At 57.3% G+C, this 19,902-nt stretch overlaps 1 protein-coding gene across 2 annotated transcripts in view; it reads right to left on the bottom strand.

Moving 5' to 3' along the window:
- Nucleotides 1-19,656, bottom strand: part of LOC111158592 (phosphofructokinase, platelet) — a 50,621-nt gene extending 30,965 nt beyond the window's left edge. The window contains exons 1-2 of one of the 2 annotated variants that reach the window (XM_022520720.1): nucleotides 19,504-19,656; nucleotides 7,233-7,306 (exon numbers count right to left, since the gene is read on the bottom strand). In XM_022520720.1, the coding sequence (XP_022376428.1) occupies nucleotides 7,233-7,306; nucleotides 19,504-19,615 (186 nt within the window). In that variant the 5' untranslated portion in view covers nucleotides 19,616-19,656. The remainder of the gene's footprint in view (nucleotides 1-7,232; nucleotides 7,307-19,503) is intronic. The other variant, XM_022520719.1, reaches the window with a different exon arrangement.
- Nucleotides 19,657-19,902: the final 246 nt, after the last annotated feature.

The raw sequence follows: 19,902 nt of genomic DNA, 5'->3' as shown, positions 1-19,902 counted from the left end.
GGCGGTGGCACCCCCACCCCCGGAGCGGGCCTGCAGGCCGGCTGCCGCTTCCAGAGCCTCGGCCACCGCGGGGACACGGCCCTATGTGGAGGCATGATGTCCTACCACCCCAGCCTGCGTGGGCCTGAGGACGAGAGAAACCAGTACTCATGAGGCCGGAAGGGCAGGTGTAGAGCAGGCTGTCCCGAGCAGGGCAGGGCAGAGAACTGCCCTACCCACAGGCTTTGACAAAAACAGGATGGGGACACCCTCCCCATGCCCACTCAACACCCACAGCCAGAGGGACGATTTCTGCAATGCACCGCGAGGCCAACAAAGCAACCCAGGGGACGGGGCCGCCCCAGACCCCACAGGGCTGACAAGGACACAGAGGCCGGGGGCCATCCCCAGCTCATCGGGGGCCATCTCTGCTGCACGTGGCTGTCAGCACCAGCCCATGGAGGATTCCAGCAGCTCATGCTCCATGGACAAGCCCTGTGCCCGGCTTCTGCCCCACAGGTGCCAAGCCGGGAGCACAAAAGTCCCCTTTGCCTTTACGATCATTGCTCTGCGTTTGTACAGTGACTTCATGAAAACATTCACAGACCCCTTTGCTGCTGGGGCAGGAACGTGGAAAATTGTTCTGTAAATCGTAAGGTGTGTTCTGAAACACAGAACTTTCTCGGAGAATCCTTGAGGTCGTGTGGCACAGGGACCCTGGGACAGGGAGGATAAAGGGATTTTGGAGATTCGTGCACCCACCCTGCTCCTGACCGCACGCCTGGGCGGGGCAGGAAGTGACTCACCCTCCCTCGAAGACTCAGGAGCTCCTGCAAGCGTCGAAAAGGCCTCCCAACGGCAACTGAAGGGCCCTCCACTTACAAGGAAGTGGTTACTAAATTAAGACGACTGATTTTACACAAACGTACCGTAATTTATAAATTCAGATGCGTGTTTTCCTGTGGAGTCTCTCTGGAGGCTTGAGTACTTGCCGCCAACACAGCCAGCGCCCCAAATCTTCTCTTTAAAATTCTCCTTGGAATCTGCCTTCAGAACCAGTTCCATGACTCACGCAGGAATCAAACCACAGCAAACGCCTCCAAGCCACACTCGGTTTTTAACCCACAGTAACCCGGCCCACCTGGCTGATCCCCGTTCACACGGTGAGCCCAGGAGACCATCAAGTGCGCTGTCCTTTGGGTGATGTCTGAGAAGGAGCCACAGATTCCGAAATCAGCTCAACTTCTTGTTTGAAATGTTTCTAAGCAATGGGGACGTCAGCGTAGGCCCCCCATTTGCTCCTCTGGCGACGGCGCTGCGTTTTGGAGAACCTGTTTGATCTGCTCAGAAGAGTCTGTGCTAGCCCATGGCAGGTGGCTCTCTCTTGTAAGAGACCTCGCACTACGTAGGGTTTCTGGATCAAGACACAGAGGGAAATCACAGTCCCATGCTCTCTGGCCAACTAGGCTTTTCCCCTTGAACACGGATGCTGGGTGAGTGCACCGGCCTTCTCAAGCTGAACATGGCTTTTCTACATCTGATTTCCTGGATTACTCAGTCAACAACTCACTATTTGGGCAGCAAACACTCCTCTCCCAGTGGAGACAATCTACAAAGATCACGTCCTTCTAAAGTATTGTCTAGATACCGCAGTGACCAACACCACAGACTTCTCTCCAGGCTTCAATGCCTCGAGTAAATACAAATTTTTGTCTTTCTGGCTTATTCCTTAATAAATTAAAGCATTTCACTTACAGCACTTGAGAGCAAGCCCATGGAGAGGTCAGCTCTGAACCGCTCACGTGTTGGAGCTGGGAAATGCCATCGTGCAAGACAAGCTGGACACAAGAGAGGCAGCAAGGTCCTCTGCGTGGGCAATGGTTTTCCAAGTTCAGGAATCACAACTCTTTTCTGCACCAGGAAGCTCACCGCAGACCCCCAGATCACGCAGTCCTTCTCGCACCCACCCCCAGCCATGGCTCAGCCCCCACCAGGACTCTCTAGGGCACGGATGCCCTGGCCTCGGGACCCCTGCTCAAGGAGCCCATGACTTCAAGGATGATGCCTGCAGGCTTGCCTTTGCATGGGTCCCTGGCGAGAGGTGGCCAAACTCTGACCTTCTAAAATAGGTCAGAACACACGAGGCCATTGCACTTTGTGCTTGTGGAAACCTGACAATGGAGACCAGTGGGACTGATTTAGCCGTCCGGTATTATCAGATTGCTTTACACCAAAGCTGCTAATCCCCGGTTCCAGGTACGTTATAAACCAGAGGCCGCTGCAGGACACAGCAGGTGCATATCCTCCAGAAGGGAGAGCCCACCACCTCTCAGCCAGCCCCTCACCCAGCCGCACGGTGATAACGCAGGGGTGCACAGTCAGCAAAGGAGACCATCCTTTTGTGATTAAAACACTGGAAGGGTAACTAGGACGAGACTGCGAAGAGCCACGGGGACGGCAGCAGGACCAGGCAGAGCTGGCTCTCAGATATGAGGCTCAGGGCGAGCTCGGCTGCGTTCCACTGTCCAGCTGGGCACTGGCCACAGGGCCTTGGTGATTCATCCCGCTCTCATGCTGCCTGCTACCAGTGGGCCACGCCCGCTTCAGCTCGGTGGTCTACACCTCCCAGTCACCTGCAGACCAATCCGTTTCACTGCACGTTCAGACATCCTATTACTATTTTCAGACGGATGTTTTGTGGTGAAGCAGCTCTAACTTTAAGGAAGTGAAGATGCAGAAACAGTTCTGTGGGAAACCTCCGGCAGACAGGACAGCATGGTTCTGGCCACCGTGCCTGGCCTTCCGGCACTTGTGGGAAGGGGGAGGCAGAGGCAGGATGGGTCAGAGCAGCCATCGCAAACCAGTCCCCCAAACGCCACCCCCGCATCCGGGCCCGCTCTCCTCCCATCGCGGGGTGTCACCGCCCAGCGGCTCCGACAGCGGCCACCCCACAGGACACACAGGGAAGCCCAGAGCCAGAGCCTGACCCTGACGGGACATCAAGCCAGGAGGGGAACCACCGTGTCTGCGAGAAGACCTGCCCGGCGTCTGCTGGGAAAGGTGGGGTTTGGGTTGTCTTTGTGGTTCTGCCCCAAGCATGCCACTTCCGACTTTCAAAATTGTGGAAGCAGCAACTCAACAGATCCGAGAAGTCATGTGCCCCACGGCAAGCAGAGGGTTTCTGTTCGGAAGGGGAAAATGACATTAATCTATTAGCAGACACATGGAAGCTGGTTTATCTGATTATTAAGTCAGGCCTGATGCCCAGGGCCCCAGCCCACTGAGCTCTGTGGGAGGCCGGGGTCCAGAGATAAAGCCTCTCGGGGCCTTTGGGCCGGGACTGACTGTCCACCTGCAGCAGGAAGCCGGCACGGCCAGAACAGAGCTCTGACCTGCTCTGAGGCTCTCCCAGCAGGAAAGTTCTAGGCCAGCACGCACGGAGAAGCTCATTTCTAAGACCATCGGCTGCTCAACGTGATGGGCGTCAGTCCAGCCTTTCTTTGAGGCTCAGAAGATGGGAAGACGGGCCCCGTGGACATTTTCACGTCGGCATGAGCAGGCCCAACGGGGAAGTGATGTTTCAAAGAGGAAAGACGTTTTAAGTGGGTCCTATTTAAAGAGCTGTAATTTTTCTCAATCTGTAGAAAAGCCTTCAGCTAACAGGATTTTGAGCCCGCAGATTGCATGAAATAGGACTAGCCTAGCTCTGCAACCAAGATCACAGGAACAGAGAACAGATCTCCTCCCCTGCTCCAACAAAAGCCAGGGCGGTCTCCTGAGCTCGGTCTTGCAAAACCATGGGATGGCCTTGCCATCAGCATCCCCAGCAGCTAAAACCACCTGTAGGTCTCTAAGGAAAAGCCCTAGCCTAAGTGGAAAAAAAAGCAACGGGCTCTGTGGTGGCAAGAACGGGTTAATCCCTGCCCGCCCCAGCCTCCCCAGATGTCGCCCTGGGGCCCGGCATGCAGCACACGTAGACCGGGCCCAGGCTGCCAGCCTTCCCCAGCGGCAACCAGACAGCACAAAGCCGGTGCCAGGCCCTTGGCAGGAAGACCAGCGCTCTCCCATCAGCACCCCTCCCACAAACTGCTAAGGAAAAAGCCCAAAAGCCTTTGTTTACATAACACGAACCTGTTTCACTGTTTAGGTGAGCCGGCAACCTTGAAGCTCTAGGCAAACTTAAGAAACTGGACCACAAGTGAGCACATGTGTGGAACCGAGTGCTGACGAGGTCCAACACACGGAAACTGACATCTCAGTTTGCGCCCAAACAGGTCTGGGACGGGCGCCCTTGGCAGGGATGAGTTAGCTGCCCTGCCTCCCACCTCTGGGGACAAGTGCCGATGTCCGGAGACGTTTCTGTCAGGGGGTGGTCCTGGCCGGTGAACCCCGGCCCCGTCTTAGGGATGGTCACACTAGGAGGGCGTGGATGCGTTAGGAAAAACTGGCAGATTCTAGAGAGGCTGGGCCTCCAGAGACAGGGCCACGGAGATCTGTCACGAAGAGCTGATGTTACTGCAACCGTGGGTTCACCCCAAACTGTATCCTAGGGCAAAGCCCGAGGGTCCAAGGCGGGGCTGAGGACCACCCCCCATGCAGCTGTAAACAACAGGCCTGGTTCCCTACAATTTCTGTTTTTTTGGGGGGGGCGAGGTGCGGCAGGGAGGGGTGTCACGAGAAGCACGGTTTGTTCTCCAGACCGATGACTTCAGCCCCAGTGAGTCCAGCTCCAGGCCGCTCCCATCTGCTCCCCTCTCCGGACTCACAGGCGGACGGTCCCTGGTGCCAAGCCACAGACCCTGCCGTCTGCTCTTCTCCCCACACACCCTCTATCCTCCATCCAAGGCCCTGACTGCCAGGAAACCAGTTACTACGAACATACCCTGGCCCTGACACTCAGTACCGTACGCCCAGATTCTGTCTGGCTTTTCCTGACAGGAGAAGCTGCACAAATCCCCTCACTTCCCTGGAAGAAATGGGATCCGTTCAGACTCGGGACTCCTCGCTGCCCACCCCAGCGGGCGGGAGCCCTGCCCATTCCCCCCTCCAGAGAGGGGGCAAAGGACACAGCCCCTGCAGTGGGCAGGAAGGGGGTGCTGGGGGGTTCAGCAGGTGAAGCCTCTGCCCTCGGCTCAGGTCATGACCTCGGGGTTCTGGGATCGAGTCCTGCATTGGGCTCCCTGTTCTGCAGGGAGTCTGCTTCTCCCTCAATCTCTGGTGCTCCCCCTGCTTTTGCCCTCTCTCTCTCTCTGTCAAATAAATTAAAAAATCTTAAAAAAAAAAAAAAAAGTGGTCAGGAACAAAGAGGCCACATTGTCCACCTCTCCCAGCAGACAACAGGATGGACGCATCTGGTTCCCTAGGTCAAGGTTCTTCCAAAGGAAATCCAAGATGCTCTTCTCCTAAGGCAGCCCCAGTGTTGCTACATGTGGGCGTACCGTGGTGCTCCAGCCCAGCCCCTCATCAGGGAGCGTAGGCGGTCTGGCAGGAGAGCTCCCACTAAATATCCCATCTAAACCCCCCGGATACAGAGCCAACAGAACGAATGGGAGGTCTTAAGTCTGAAGGATTAACATCCACCGTTCCCAGGTCAGCTTCCACACCCAGAGAGTCAGCACGGGCACCCGCACGGGCCCGGCCCCTGCTCCCCACGACACTCACCCTGAGGATACGACCTGCCTGCCCTTGGCTCAACGTGGGCCTCCTGGCCTCGGCACCATGGGCCCTGGGACCAGAATACGAATTCCTTGTTGTGGGAGCTGTGCTGGGCGTCACGGGGTTCCCACCTGCATCCAGGTCTCCTCTCGCGAGATGCCAGGAGCACGGCTCTCACCCTGATAGTGGGACACTCAGAACCGTCCGCCCTGGGGGGCGGATCCTAGCCCTGCCGCTGGCTGGACCCCAGAGAGAAACCCAACAACAGCCTGGGAGAGCTGTGGTGGGGCCCACCGTGTTAACCTCACCGAAACCCGATAAATACAAACCCCAAACTCACAGAACCACAGCTCAGAAAAGCACACCAAAGCGCAGGGAAAAAAAACAAAAACAAAACCCCCCAAAAAACCCTCTTTCCAGCAAATAACACACCCTCATGTGGCCCAGCAGGCACAGGCTTAGAACAGCCACTTTCCAGAAGGAGAAAAGGACGGGGACAGCCTGCACTGGAACCCAGGCCAGCTCCCGGGCTGGGGACTGGGGGGTTGGGTCAGGGCTGCACACAGGACAGGCGGTCAGTGCCACCACTTCGGAGGCCAGCCGGGACGTGCAGGGGTGAGGGGGAGAGGGGCACTGGAACCAGGGTCAGAAACAACTGCAGTCAAACGCACCAAGACCTGTCACGAGGGACGTCTGGGGAGCAGAGTAATCCCAGACACTGCATAGGTCTCCCGCCCGCACAGCTGGAAAGCACAGTTCAGCCGCTTGGGAATGGCACATGTCCCCCACGGGGACTATGACAGACACTGAAGTTGTCGTGCACGACACTACAGAAAATGGGCACAACGGGGGCACAAAGCACATACACAAGGTGTATCTGCCAAGGTTTTAATGGTGTCCAGACCCTTGTCCAGACTTTCACATGTCATGCTGGGAAGAATCGGAATACGAAATCCTAATGGTGGTTTCGCAGGAATCAAGTCATTTAAAAAACACGTGCTCTTCTGTGTTTTCAGCTTTCTCAGATCTCATAAATTTAAAAAGTAAATATACATTATTTTTTTTCTGATAGTTCCTGGAATAACCAGCAGGGTCCAAACTACACTGGGGCCTTCCTTCCCCACCTCGCCCACTTCTCCGCGCTCAGGACCCCAGGAGAGAACAGGCCGGGCCTGCTGTCCTGTGTCAGGCACTCGGTTTCCAAGTGAACACGTGAATGGCTGTTTGGGAGGTGGCCTGGGTTCTACAGAAATGACGAGAAGCTCCAAGCGGCCGCTCCCTCCTGCTTACCTCGACGCTTGCTCAAATTCACCCCCACATTCAGTGACTATTACTTCTTTAGGGAAGGAGGACCACAAATACACACATTAATCCCAGGAGACCACTGTGTGCCCTGTGGGCTCTCCCCTCCCCACGCCCTCCCTGCCAGCTCTTGACCAGGGAGCACCACCTCCTCCCCGTGCCCCCACAGGACCCCCAGCCCCCGGGGCCCTGGCCTGGCCCGGCCTGAGCGTGCCCGTCCAGGTCAGCAGCACCCGGGCAGGCGCAAGGCTCAGATCCCAGAGTCAGAGAAACCGGGAGGGAGACGCAACACTGACCTCATAGATAAAGTACACTTTGGCCCCCACGTAAATTCCCATGCGCACCACGGCTCGGACAGCGGCATTCATACCTGCGGAAGGAATCAGGGACAGGAGTCAGTGACCAGGCGGGGGCGAGTCTGGCTGGGCCACTGGACCCGCTGGGACCAGGCGTGAACCGCGAAAACTGCAGCAGGTTCCTCACTCGGACCACGGGCCTGGCGCATCCCTCGGGGGTCAATGTCAGCCCAGAATGCGTCATCGTGAAAGAGCGGGGGCACCTCAGAGTCACAGCAGGCAGGCATGGGACGCCCACTCGCAGGGGGCTGTGGGCAGCACCGCCCGTTCCCCAAACACCACAGGGGCTGGGGGGTTACATGCAGTCAGCCCAACTCAAACCTATATGGAAAAGGGACAATCCCGGTGATCTGAGAAGATTAAAGAGAGATATCTGATTTCAGGAGCAGCCCCTCGGGTAAAACAATTTTTTAGTCAACGGCCTTAAATTCAATTAAGTCCTGCTATTTTATTAAAAGAAAAATTAAACCAATATATTATAAATAATACCTACTCAAGATAAATCTAGGACATTTTCCACACTTTCCCAGGGGCTGTTACTTATTAAAAGTGGCTTTTTTAAAAAAAGATTTATTTATTTGAGAGAGAGAATGCAAGAGAGAGCATGAATGGGGTGAAGGGCAGAGGGAGAAGTAGGCTCCCCGCTCAGCTCGATCCCAGGGCTCCATCCCAGGAGGGATGCACCAACTGAGCCACCCAGGCGCCCCTAAAAGCACCTGTGCGCCGTGGCCTCATGTGTCTGCTGCTCTCCTGCTCGCTCTCCCTGGGAGCCCCATTTCTGACCAGCTCATCTGGGCTGTGCAACCACTGTCAAGACCTAGGTGAACGGGTCTGGATTTCACCCCTGCAGAACCCTGTGTCCTCACCGTGGCTAAGAGTTGGGCCCGGGAGGACAGGGGTGGGGCCGGGGACTCAGGGAGGACACAGTCCCAGGCCTCCAGCACTCAGCGCCCAGACTCCCAGCCAGACTCCCCGCGCACACCCGCCCAACGGCCCCAGTCAGCCTTCTCTGCGAGTTTACGGTTCAGAAACCAACATCAGGTCTGAAGACGCTGGAAAGCAAGACCCATGAAGTAAAGCCACTCCCAGTCACAGCCAACGAAGGCACTGTGGCTCCCAGGGGCGTAACAGACACGGAGACTCCACCCGTGCACACGGGACGGTAAGCCTGACCTTCGTGATGCAAGAATACGGCTGTTGGCTTAAGATCTAGACGGACGTGGACGTGTGTGTGTACCCCGAGTCTCACGACTTCATATCCAAACCAGGCCTAGGACATGAAGAACTTGAACGAACTAGTGATCAACGGGTCTTCGTCCCTCCAGACCCACAAACTCCATAGATCAAGAAGCAATCAACTTCTGTTCCCTCCCCGCACGCCCCCCCCTCCTCCTCCTCCTGCCACAGGCGCGGTTCCCTGTTGCTCACACCCCGGACGCACGCCCTCCTCCATAGCCACTGCCCGTAAACCTAACATTGGTCCCGACATTTGCCCCAAGTCCTGCCGCGTCCCTCTAACATGATCCACACCATGGCCAGAAGGACTTGAAACAGGTTTTTCTCTTTGGTTAGCAATTATACAAGCAATTTATAAATACATTCTTCATGTTTAAAACAAAAACAAAAACAAAACAGATTTTGGAAAAGGCAAAACCACGGAGACAGCGCAAAGATCAGCGCTTCCAGGGGCTGGGGGGACAGGGGAGGCAGGGATGCTATTCTCTCGGATGCCACGCGAGTGGTGTGGGTCATCCCACATCTGTGCAAACCCACAGGACACACACCACCAGCAGCAGCTCTGGTGGAAACCACTGGCTTTGGGGGAGGATGGGGAATCAGGGCAAATTCAAGGGCTACCGGTAACACAGGGCCGCAAGGTGGGGAGGTAGGCAGCAGCACACTCTGCACCTTCCACTCAATCTTGCTATGAAACAAAACTGCTTCAAAAAATAAAGTCTTTAAAAATAATCAGGGGCATCTGGCTGGCTCAGCCAAAGGAGCCTGTGACCCTAGATCTCCAGGTTGTGAGTTTAAGCCCCACGCTGGGTGTACAGATTACTTAGAAACAATTTTTTTTTAAGATGTTACAAAGAGTGATGGAGGGAAGGGGCAGCAGGACAGAGAAAATCCCCAGCGGACTCCCCGCCCTACCCCAGGTAGATCTCAGGGTCCTGAGATCATCACCTGAGCCCAATCCACGAGTCAGATGCTTGACTGACTGAGCCAACCAGGCGCCCCAGAGATAAAATCTTAGAAAGTAAAAGCTGCGCTGTCCTTTCCCCTTGCCCATCCCCAGAGCCACCTGCAGGAGCCCCCATGGAAACGTGGGGACACGCTGCTGCCTCGCCCTGTCGCCAGCCGGACTGTGACACTTCTGTGCTCTCCAGAGGTCTACCACATCGGCCTCCACAAGCAGAAATATGCCCACCTCTTGCTCTGGATTCTACCCAGGGGGCCTGCATGCATCACCCCATCCGCAGGGAGAGATTCTCCCCGGGGAGACTCCTCCTCCCTGCCAGCCCCGCACCCCCTGAACCTCATAGCGCGTCACACAGCACAACCCAGAGCTCCCCCAGGACCACCACCACATGCCATCTGTCCCAGCTGCTGGACACCGTCCCTCAACCTCAACCTGCAGAGAGACCTCCCAGCGAGCTCCCTCTTATCCCTGAAGAGCTCCCTGCACCTGTGCAAGCGTTGGAGTGGGGCAGGGGGCGGGGCATTGCCGCAGGTGTGGCGCATGAGCTCATCTGCGCGCCCAAGTGCAGGTCTCTCCGTGGTGCTGCCCCTGCGCAGACCTGAGCCGGATGGAGAGACACAGCTGCTTGTGGTCCCTTCCCACAGACAACAGGATTCTAGGCCTGGTGATGCGGCCCCTGTCCTGGGGAAATTAATCCCCCAATACTGCAACCATGCCAAGACGATCGCCAGGTGACAAGCATGATTAACACGGGATTTCAGGCCCTCGCCCTCCTGAGCAGCCCTTCTCTAGGGAGACACAGCTCCAGGGGGTATCTCATAAATGCACGATAAATGGGGGGTTCTAGACAATGTAACCAACGGCAGGAGGAAACTGTGGCAAGTACACCTGATCCAGAGGGGATGCCCAGGAGAACTGTCATGGGAGGTCCGCACACCTTCCCACCAGCCCCCACGCCTGGCTCCCACGCTCGCCTCTTGGGGGGAACCTGCACTCACCTGAGAAGGGGCTGGTCACCTGCTGCACTGGGTGTCCCCTGGGCCCTGGCAGAGCAGGGACAGAGGAGCCTGAGCTGGACATCTTCCTCGAGATCCCCGGGAGGGTAGGCAGCAGCCGGGCCTCAGAACCACCTCCCGGGCTCAGGAGGCTTTCATTTAAAGCGGTGAGTCGAGCCAGCCGGCTCCTCCCACAGCTGGGGCTAGTCCTGTGGGGGGTGGGGGGACTGCTCCAGCTCACAGCGGCTCCGGCTCTGGGGAGCCTGTGGGGTCCGGACTCCCCCTGGGGCAATGAGGAAGTCAGGCTCTGAGCAGACACAGAGAGAGCCAAGGGAACACAATTAATAAAGGGCCCGGCTGGAGAGTAAACCTTCCTCTCCGCTGTATTTCAACTAAAAGACGAGCGACTTCCCTCCGGTACAACGGCGTAGCTTCAGAATCTCAGAAGGGAACTCAGGAGTGAACACGCCTGCTGGCCCGGGGCGTGGGGCTCTGCCAGGGCTCCCTGCAGGGGGGTGTGGGGCTGGGCCCTGCAGGTGGACACCTTCCCAGGAGGGAACCCTGGCAGACAAAAACCAAGCACAACAGAGAACGCCCCCATGTCCCCCCATGGCCTCTGTCACACACAGTCTGGACAATGGGCTTCATTCCTCGTGCCTTTTGCTTTTGTTTCCGGAGCCAGATCTGGGAATTCAAACAACTCTCCCAATTACTACCGTGGGCAAATGGGATCCTGCAAGCAGTCCGGAGTCCCAGCGCGGTCCTAGCGCGGGGAAAGGAGCCTCCTCCTCATTTGCAAATCTTTAGACTCTGGCCTGCTCAGAATGAAGAGGTTGGTTACGGGAACCAAAAAGGAACAAGTCTTGAAAAAATTAGGGAGCAGCTGAGTGAGAACTGTGTGATCAGTCCTTGAGATGGGACAGACAGGACAGGTCCTTAAACCCTTGTCTTGATTTTACACATCTGCTGCTTCCTCCTAAAATATCCTGCAGGGAAGAGCGGCCTTCATGATCATTCCTTCCTGAATTAAAATACAAACTTTAAAAAAAAAAAAAGGAATGTTCAGTCACTCTATTGTGTATCTGACACTAATATGACCCCACGTATGAACTACACCGGAACAAAAATGAAAAAACACAGTAATAAAAAAGTTAATAATTTAAATTAAAAAAAAAATAAAAAAGATCATTTCTTCCTTGAGGTCACAGAGTGCAGTGGATCTGCTCTGATGACATTTAATTAAAGTTGGAATCATTTCTAAGAAGCGGATCCTAATAAAATAATGGGGGCTCATTCTTGCTGTTTCCTACGTGATCTGAACAGTACGATCAGTCTCCTTACCGAACCCTTCAGACCAGACTGTCCGGAGCTATCTCCCCTGCTCATCCCCCCTAGCTAACGTCAGTACTTAATATTCCATTTTGAAAAGTAAAGGCAGGTTGTTCGGCTGTCTTACTGGCTTCCCCCTGAAATCACGTTGTTCTCAGCTTTGTAGCAAAGCCGTGGTGTCAGCCTGTGTCAGAAAACAAACCTGCACCACCGTATCTTGCCCCGTTCCCCAAGCTCGCCATAAAAGCTTCCAGACTAGGGGCGCCTGGCGGGGCTCAGGTCATGATCTCAGGGTCCTGGGATTGAGCCCCACATCAGGCTCTCTGCTCTTCGGGAAGCCTGCTTCTCCCTCTCCCACTCCCCCTGCTTGTGTTTCCTCCATCGTTGTGTCTCTCTCTGTCGAATGAATAAATAAAAATCTTTAAAAGCTTCCCCAGGGAATAACTCAGGGGCTGGAGGTCCCAAAGGAGCCCTGGGTCCAGTGGCTGGCTCCCCTGTAGATCGGTAATGAAGCTGGGAGCGTCTCTGCGTCCTGCCCCACCTAAATCACTGAGCTCAGGGTGAAAAGTCAGAAGAAAGCTTGACTTTCTTCTCACAGGTCTGTGAGGGGAGCTGCGTCATCCGATGCCCAGGGATGGGGGGCCCTTCTCTCGGCCAGGCACTGGGGCGCTCCATCCATGACGGAGCCGTCCGTGAGGAACACACACGCTGTGCCCAGCACAGGCAGGTGCTGAGGAGGAGTAGACGCAGCTGGACAGGGCTGGGGGACCGGGTGTGGGACACTGTGAGATGCGGGGAGGGAGCTCGCGCAGGCCTCCTCCAGAAGCCCTAGGGGCAGAGAACACAAGAAGCCAGCCAAGGGAACATCTGGAAAAGAAGGCCCTCCAGGGCCACGCGCGGCGCCCCAGCGTCCACTGAAGACACGGGGACCGTTGCCAGCAGCCCCAGCCTGGCATCCGAGCTTCAACACACACACTCAGGAGGGACCCTGTGAACACATGCTCGCCATGGCCGCCTGGGATGGCCGCCCCACGTGCCAGAACCCCACTGTGCTGGGAAGGCCGCTGGCCACAGCGAGAGGCCCTGCATCACCGAGCGGACTGCAGGGCTCGGCGTGGAGAAAAAGAAGGTGGGATGTCTTATTGATGAGCCTTCTAGGCTGGACAAAATACACGTTTACAATTAATTGTTTTAACGTGGTGACAGAATAAAGTCACACATGTAACGGGCTTCGCGTGGGATCTAGTTCTGAACGTCCTCTATAGTGGCCATGTGTCTATCTTGCCACGGGAATGACAAGGGTCACTGAATAGTCCCTCCCGGGTTCCTAATGGAGCTAAGCTCACACTGATGGCCTTTTGCTGGTCTCCCCTCTGCTCACTAGAGTTCTCAGCATTTCCTCCTGCTGCACAGATGAGCTCCTATCTGAGGCCAAACCCTCCACTTAAAAAATGCGCCCCACACCCCTGGACACCAAAGGGGCACCCTGGGGCAGGAGCACCCAGCCCCACCCCTGCAGTCCTCCAGCTACGGCCCAAGTCTGGAGTCCTCAAGACCCTAAACTTGGGCTTCCCACTCCAGCAGCCTTCCTAGCCACGCCGCAAAACTACCCTTATCTGGAGCAGCCAGTACCTGCAGTGTCTTTTCCTGCTCGCCCCCTCCACCCCCGATCCAGAATCCTCACTGCCTGCCCCTCACCACAGCCTCACCCGTCTGGCCCTGACCTCCTCCTCCCAGCCCTGCACATGCTTCCCCCTCGCCAGGCTGCTTTGCACTAGCTCAGCCCTCAGTTCCCGGTGGGTTGCGAGTTGGGTGGAGGGTCCCTGACCACAAGTACCCTTGGCCTTCCAGAAACAGAGACTCTTTCCTAGGTCCGGCTTGCTTCTAGACTCAGTATGAGCTCCCTGAGAGACGGGAGTCCGCTGTTTGCCTGACGCAGGACTGCCCATCGGCAGTCATCGTCCGTGGGTGGGATGAGGACATGCAAAGGGAACCAAACCACAGGAATGTTAACCCAGGGCTGAACCAGTCACCCTCCGCCACTCTTCCGAACATTTTCTGGCCCGGAGAAACGTCCAGCAGCATCACTTAACTTACAGCCTTTTCACAAGGGGTCCTAAGTTAACCAGCCTTCCCAGCCAAGTTCCTCATCAAGGTCGGAAAGCCGGCCTGTGAAACTGCGCACGCACCCAGGATGCAAGCAAAGTGCTGAGCCGACGTGAGAGACAGGCCCCCACTAGACCCCACCTACAAAATCAGAACATGCATCTCAGGAAGAGCCCTGGGCCTGGGCTGGGCAACCAGGAGGGAGAAAGCTCCTGACCCCCCAGGGGCAGGGGGGTGGGCGTGGTCCCCAGCAGTGGGGGGTGGTCCCAGCAGCACGCTGCACTTTCTCTTCTGCACACCTCCTCCTGCCTCCTGCCTCCGTTGAAGACCTGCACAGGGGAGACAGGAAGAGGAAGGGGGAGGCAGAAGGGAGGAGGGGAGAGGAGAGTTGTGCCAGCGTCCTTCACTATACAAAGGATGGAGGCCCCGCCCACTGCTGGCAGAGAACAGAACCGGGAACCAGGAACTACTAATCAGTGTCTTGAATCTCGAGGCGCTGCTCTACCACACGCTTTGCTGCATCTCGTCCCGACAGGCACAATTCCCATAATTCCCAGCATGCTAAGTATACGGTGGCGAAGATGCGTGGGATACAGGGGCAATGGGAGGACACGGGGCTTCCTGGCAGGTGCACTGCATCGAACAAAACTGGAGCACCATGCCAAGCTTGCACAAGACCACCTGTTCTTACCCAAATACGCCTTCCTGACCTGGTTACCACTGCACTAGCTGTACAGTTTGGGGCCCCGATGTTTCCCTTTCCCATGTTGCCGGCCCATCCCCATTTTTTTTGTTTGTTTTTTTGTTTGTTTTTATTTTAAGATTTTATTTATTTATTTGACACAGAGAGAGAGATCATAAGTAGGCAGAGAGGCAGGCAGAGAGAGAGAAAAGGGGAAGCAGGCTCCCTGCTGAGCAGAGAACCCAATTAGGGCTCAACCAAAGACCCTGAGATCATGACCTGAACCTAAGGCAGAGGCTTAACCCATTGAGCCACCCAGGCGCCCCCCATCCCATCCCCGGGTTTCTAACAGTGACTGCTTCCGATAGCCCCTCAGATTGGTGGAGTGTATCCCACAGGCCCCAATTCTCCCTGATGAAAGGTTCCAGCTCTGAACAGAAACTAGGTTCCCCCCCCCAAGGCAGGACTGAGCTTTTCTTAAAGATGACAGTGCGCCTAGCTTCTAAGGGTCACCGGGGTGGGCTGTGCAGAATGTGTGCGTTACTGAACAGGGGGCAGGGGGCTGACTGCCCATGGTACTCAAGGATGAGCGCTGAAGCTCTAACACGCCACCCCCTAGACACAACCGTGCTTGCTAAATTATTAAATTGCACATGGGGAAAAAGTCCTCCCACTACAGAACGTTATGTGTCCAGTAAGGGGCCCCCGAGCCCGGGGGGTCGAGAAGCCAGCAGCCCCCCGTTTTCCTCTGCACCGAGCTGGGCTCTGCAGCCAGTGCAGCTCCAGGCGAGCACAGAAGGAGCCCCAGGACGGCGTCCAAGCAACACAGGGTCAACGGCAGAGCTGCCCCGGGCCCGGGCCCTGGCCACCAGTGCCCCGCACTTCCGATGACTGCCATAAAGTCCCAAGCTTTGAGCCATTAGCCACTCCCAGATACTGCTCTGCAGATAGAAGGCTGCTTTTTATCAGTGAAGGTTCAAGTCCCTGAAATGACTTAATGAGAAAAGGAAGGAGCCAGGATGGCAGCCCGCATTTTATGAAAGGAGTGGCCCTAGAGATTCAGGGGGAGCTATCCCGCAAGCATCCGAGAGCCTGCCTCATGCCCAGTCCCCGCTGGACACCAGAAAGGCACTGAAGACGACCTCCCATGCTCTCCGAGGTCCCCTGGCCCGGCCGGGGCTGCCACGTGGAACTCAAGGAAGCCAGTCCCTCGTAAAGCCCGCCTGCTCCCTCAGGAATGGGGAACAAGTTACGTGAGCATGGCGCCCGCCGCCAGCAAATGTTAGTGGTTCCTGCTGTCCTTTTAAAGACCAACAGAGACTCAACTTATGTGAACTCTCTGGAGACTATGTTCATGTTTGCTTTGCCTCAGGCAAAGAGGACTTTACAGTTCATTGCTGTGATGCCCGCTGGGGGCACCCGACTTCTCCACCTTCTCTTCTGAGCCCACAGTCCGTGTCCACGCCCGTGAATCGTTTTTGGTGAATGACACAATCTCGCTTGAGGGTGGCTACTTAGTCATGGAAAGGCTGCCTGTCCAGCAAGGTGGAAAATCCGTTTAAACTTGCAGACATACCTTGTGACAGCAGAAGACACCCAAAGAATGAGAAAAATAATCAGCCCGAGAAATAGTCTTCCTTAGTGGGTGGGGCGGCGGCAGCTGAATAGAGACGCACAATTTTCTTCTTTTGTATTTTAACAATAACTAAATTCGACTGGAAAACAAAGCGCTTCATCACTCTGGTATCAAGGGTCGCATGGCTTCGGCTGACCTAAGGCTTTCCCTGTAAAAAGATGTTTTCTGCTCCACTATCAAAGCTGCTTGGAAATCACCCGGGGGCACCTGAGGGGCTCAGTGGGTTCGGGTCTGACTCTTGATTCTGGCTCAGGTCATGATCTCAGGGTCCTCAGACTCTGCCCTCAGCAGGGAGCCCACCTGGGGTCCTCTCTTCCCCCTCGGCTCCTCCTCTCTCTGTCTCTCTGATAAATACACACGTATATAAACAAAATCCTGAACACTTGGACTTCCATTTACAAGGCCCCTGGAGAGCATGGCCTACTGGGAAGGCCCCGGGACTGAAAACGGACAGAAGTTGGTTTAAATCCTGCCCAACGCCACATATGAGCTGTGTGACCCAAACCAGGTCACTTATGTCTTTGTAGCTCTTCCTCCAAGCCTTCAAAACGAAGACGACGTGTCTGGGAGCAAGGTGACTGGGACTGCAGAGAACAGTAAAGTTCCTGGTACACAGAACAAGCCCAACAAGTAGTAGCTACGCTCCCTGCCCCCCGCCCCGGGGAATCTGACCAAAATTTCACGCCTGATTGGAAACCCCGACATCAAGACTTGCAGATGCTGCTCCCCTGGATCTCAGGTAGGAGCAAAATTCTCCCTAGCGCAGGGAGAGCACGTCCTGGCGAACTCAGAGTCGGGCTAAAAATGGCAAAAGAAAAGAGCTGAGTGTCTCAGGCACATCTCTAGCAACGAACTTGCTGAGGGCGCCTGGGAATGCGCGGCCGCTGAGACCAGACCCCGGGCCCAGGTCGAGATGAGCTTCCTCAGAGGGACGAACACCCAGATGCTCCATCGGTCTAAGGACGAAAGCAGGGCATCGTGCTTTTCACGAAGGCCAAGAAAACCCCAAGTCAGAGGCCTTCTCTGTACCACGGTGAAATGCAGGGCACAGGGCTCTCCCTGGGCCGCCCAGATGGGCACCTCCAGTGCCAAGCGGGCTTCCCATGGGATTGGGATTCTCGGAGGATCGTCTTCCACTGAGCAGAGGACAGGGGCGCTGCCGGCCTCTGCTGGAACCACGCCCAAGGGCTGAACCGGGCTACGGGGCAGAAAATGCTGATTCTACAGGTCAGGTCATCATCTCGGGTGCCCACACATCATCACCAGGTAGCTGAGCAAACTCTCCGAAACAGATCCCAAAGAGTGGACTCTTACACAATTTTTTTTTCAACAGACACAGCAGCACTTTGTCAAGTAACCGTGAAACTCTGGCCTTGAAGCCGGGTGGTTCAGAGACTAGTTCCTCTTCCTTTGCCAACGCTGCACTACCAAGACCCAGATTAAGATTCAGGCAAGATGCTTCCTAGCTCATGCTGGGGCTGGTCTCCAGAAGCATGTGCATTTCGCGCCTTGCGCGCGCTGTGTGACAGGGAAGCCACTCTCGGCCGCACCACGACCCCATAGGACTCCACGTGGCGCACCTCTGGGTGTTCGTTAGAGTCACGTGGGCTACATCCTCTGTTTCACTGCGTTTTCCCAATCTGGGCCTTAGCTCTATCACAACATTCTCCTCCTCCGGAATGTTTACATCGGGGCTCACTACTAGAACACCGGATCAGACAGAACAGCCTCCTTTCCCTGGCTTCCCTCGCGGAAGCAGACGCAAAGGGGGCCCTCGGGGTGGGGGCGGGGACTGGCGCCGCGGTCCCGCCCTCAATAGGACGAGGCTGGTCTCGCCGGGGACTCGGGCTCCTGAGACGCTGCAGACGTCCGAGCGCCATCCCTCACCTCCTGCACGCGCGGCGCCGTGTGCCAGATGCCAAGGGCCAAGGGCGCAGGGCGCCCAGGAGGCGACTGGCCGGGCATCACGTAGGCGCGCGGCGGGCGGGGCTGCGGCTACAGCGCCCCAACCTGCCGCCCCCGCGTCAGCCCCGCCGGGCTCAAGGGCAAAGGCAAGGTCACGCGCGCGGGGGGCGGTGGGCGGTGGGCCAGGGCGCCGGGTGCAGCTCCTGAGCATCCCTCCACCTGGTGTGGCTGGGAAACCTGGAAAAATCAGGCACCAGGGATAGGAGGAAGACGAAAGGAAAACCAAACGCAGCTCGGGGAGGCGCCTCCAGCCTGGGCGATCTTAGGCTCCAGGGACGCGTCGGCCTGCAAAGCGGAGATCACTCTAGCGGGCGGCTCACCCCTTCCAGGAATTTACCAGGATCAGGAAAACCCACCGCCTGGGAATCCCTGTGGCCCCATGTGCCGCAGCGCCAGGAGCCCGGGCGTGGCCTTGTCACCCCTCCTTCAAATTTAGATACTCTCTTTGGGTGTCCGCGGGCCCTGGGCTTGGGTCCCCTTCTCCTCCAAATCTGCCTCCACATGGTGGGGGAGGAAGGCTGGACTCCGCGCCCGGGTGCTGGTGACATCCCGGAGTCCCTGCTTCCTGGTCCTTCCCAGCCAGAGGAGGCCGGCGGGGCGGGCCTAGTGACCCATTTCAGTTTTCGGTTTTGCCAGGAGAGCGGCGGAAACCTTTTAAAATAAAAAGCCTCCAGCGGAAACGAGGCCGCTGGGCATCCCGGGCAGGGTCCCCGCGAGCCCCCACCGCGCTCCACCCATGCAACAGCGGGGACCCCGCCCGCGCCGCGCGGGGGACGCGAATCCGCGGGGACTCGCGGCGGGGACCCAGCCGTTGCTTCCACCCGGTGGGGGCGGGGTGCGGGCGGGGTGGGGGCCGGAGCATCCAGGTGGCCGCGCGACTCCCAAGCTTCCCAGGGGTGTCGGCCTCCGCTACGACTCGGACGAGAAATGACTTCCGAGGACCGTCCAGGAGACCCCAGCGCTAGTCTCAATTTAAAAACTAAACGTGGAGGGGGAGGGGGTAATTCATCTTCCGATAAAGGATCCTAAGGCCACATTCTTCCCTTCTCCTGACTCCCCCGTCCCTACCGCAGCGACTCCTCCCGAGGCTGCACCGCCCACTCCTGCCCCGGAAGGTACCCTGCGGTTCCCGGGCGCCGGGTTTCTCCCCCACCCTGCTCCGACCCGCAGTACCCCCTCCTCCTCGCTTCTTCCTGGGGCTCCCATCGCGTGTCCCCGCTTGCCCCGGGACCCCGTCGCCTCTTCCCGGTCCCTCCTCCCATCACTCAATGCCCCAGCCCGGTCAGGCGGTCGCGCACCTTGGGCATCCCCGCCGCTGGTCAGCACTCCGATGGCCTTGCCGGCCCCGGAGAGGTGCTCCAGGCACTTTCGGAAGGAGACCTTGCGGTTGGCGACATCGTCGTCGTCCATGGCGAGCAGGCCGAGACTGAGCTGGGGCGGGTGCTCAGCAGGCAGTGCCCCCGCCCGCGCCGCCGCGACTCAGAACCGTCCGCCCCGCCCGCTCGGCGCGCGCCAATGGCTGGCCAAGGGCGGGCTCCGGGGCGGGGCGGGGCGGCCGGCACGACGGGCGGGGCTGGGGCGGGGCTGGGGCGCGCCGCCGGCCAGTCGGGGAACTCTGCGGTGGGGGGTTTCCAGGGTGGGGGACGCCGCAGGTGGGGGGAGCCACGAGGGGAACGGGAGGACCCAGCGCAGAAGGT

This window comes from Enhydra lutris, unplaced genomic scaffold (assembly GCF_002288905.1).
Source record: "Enhydra lutris kenyoni isolate GAN:26980312 unplaced genomic scaffold, ASM228890v2 scaffoldscaffold61, whole genome shotgun sequence".
Classification (NCBI taxonomy): domain Eukaryota; kingdom Metazoa; phylum Chordata; class Mammalia; order Carnivora; family Mustelidae; genus Enhydra; species Enhydra lutris.
Note: the sequence above shows the minus strand (reverse complement) of the source record. Positions and strands in the feature narration are given on the sequence as shown.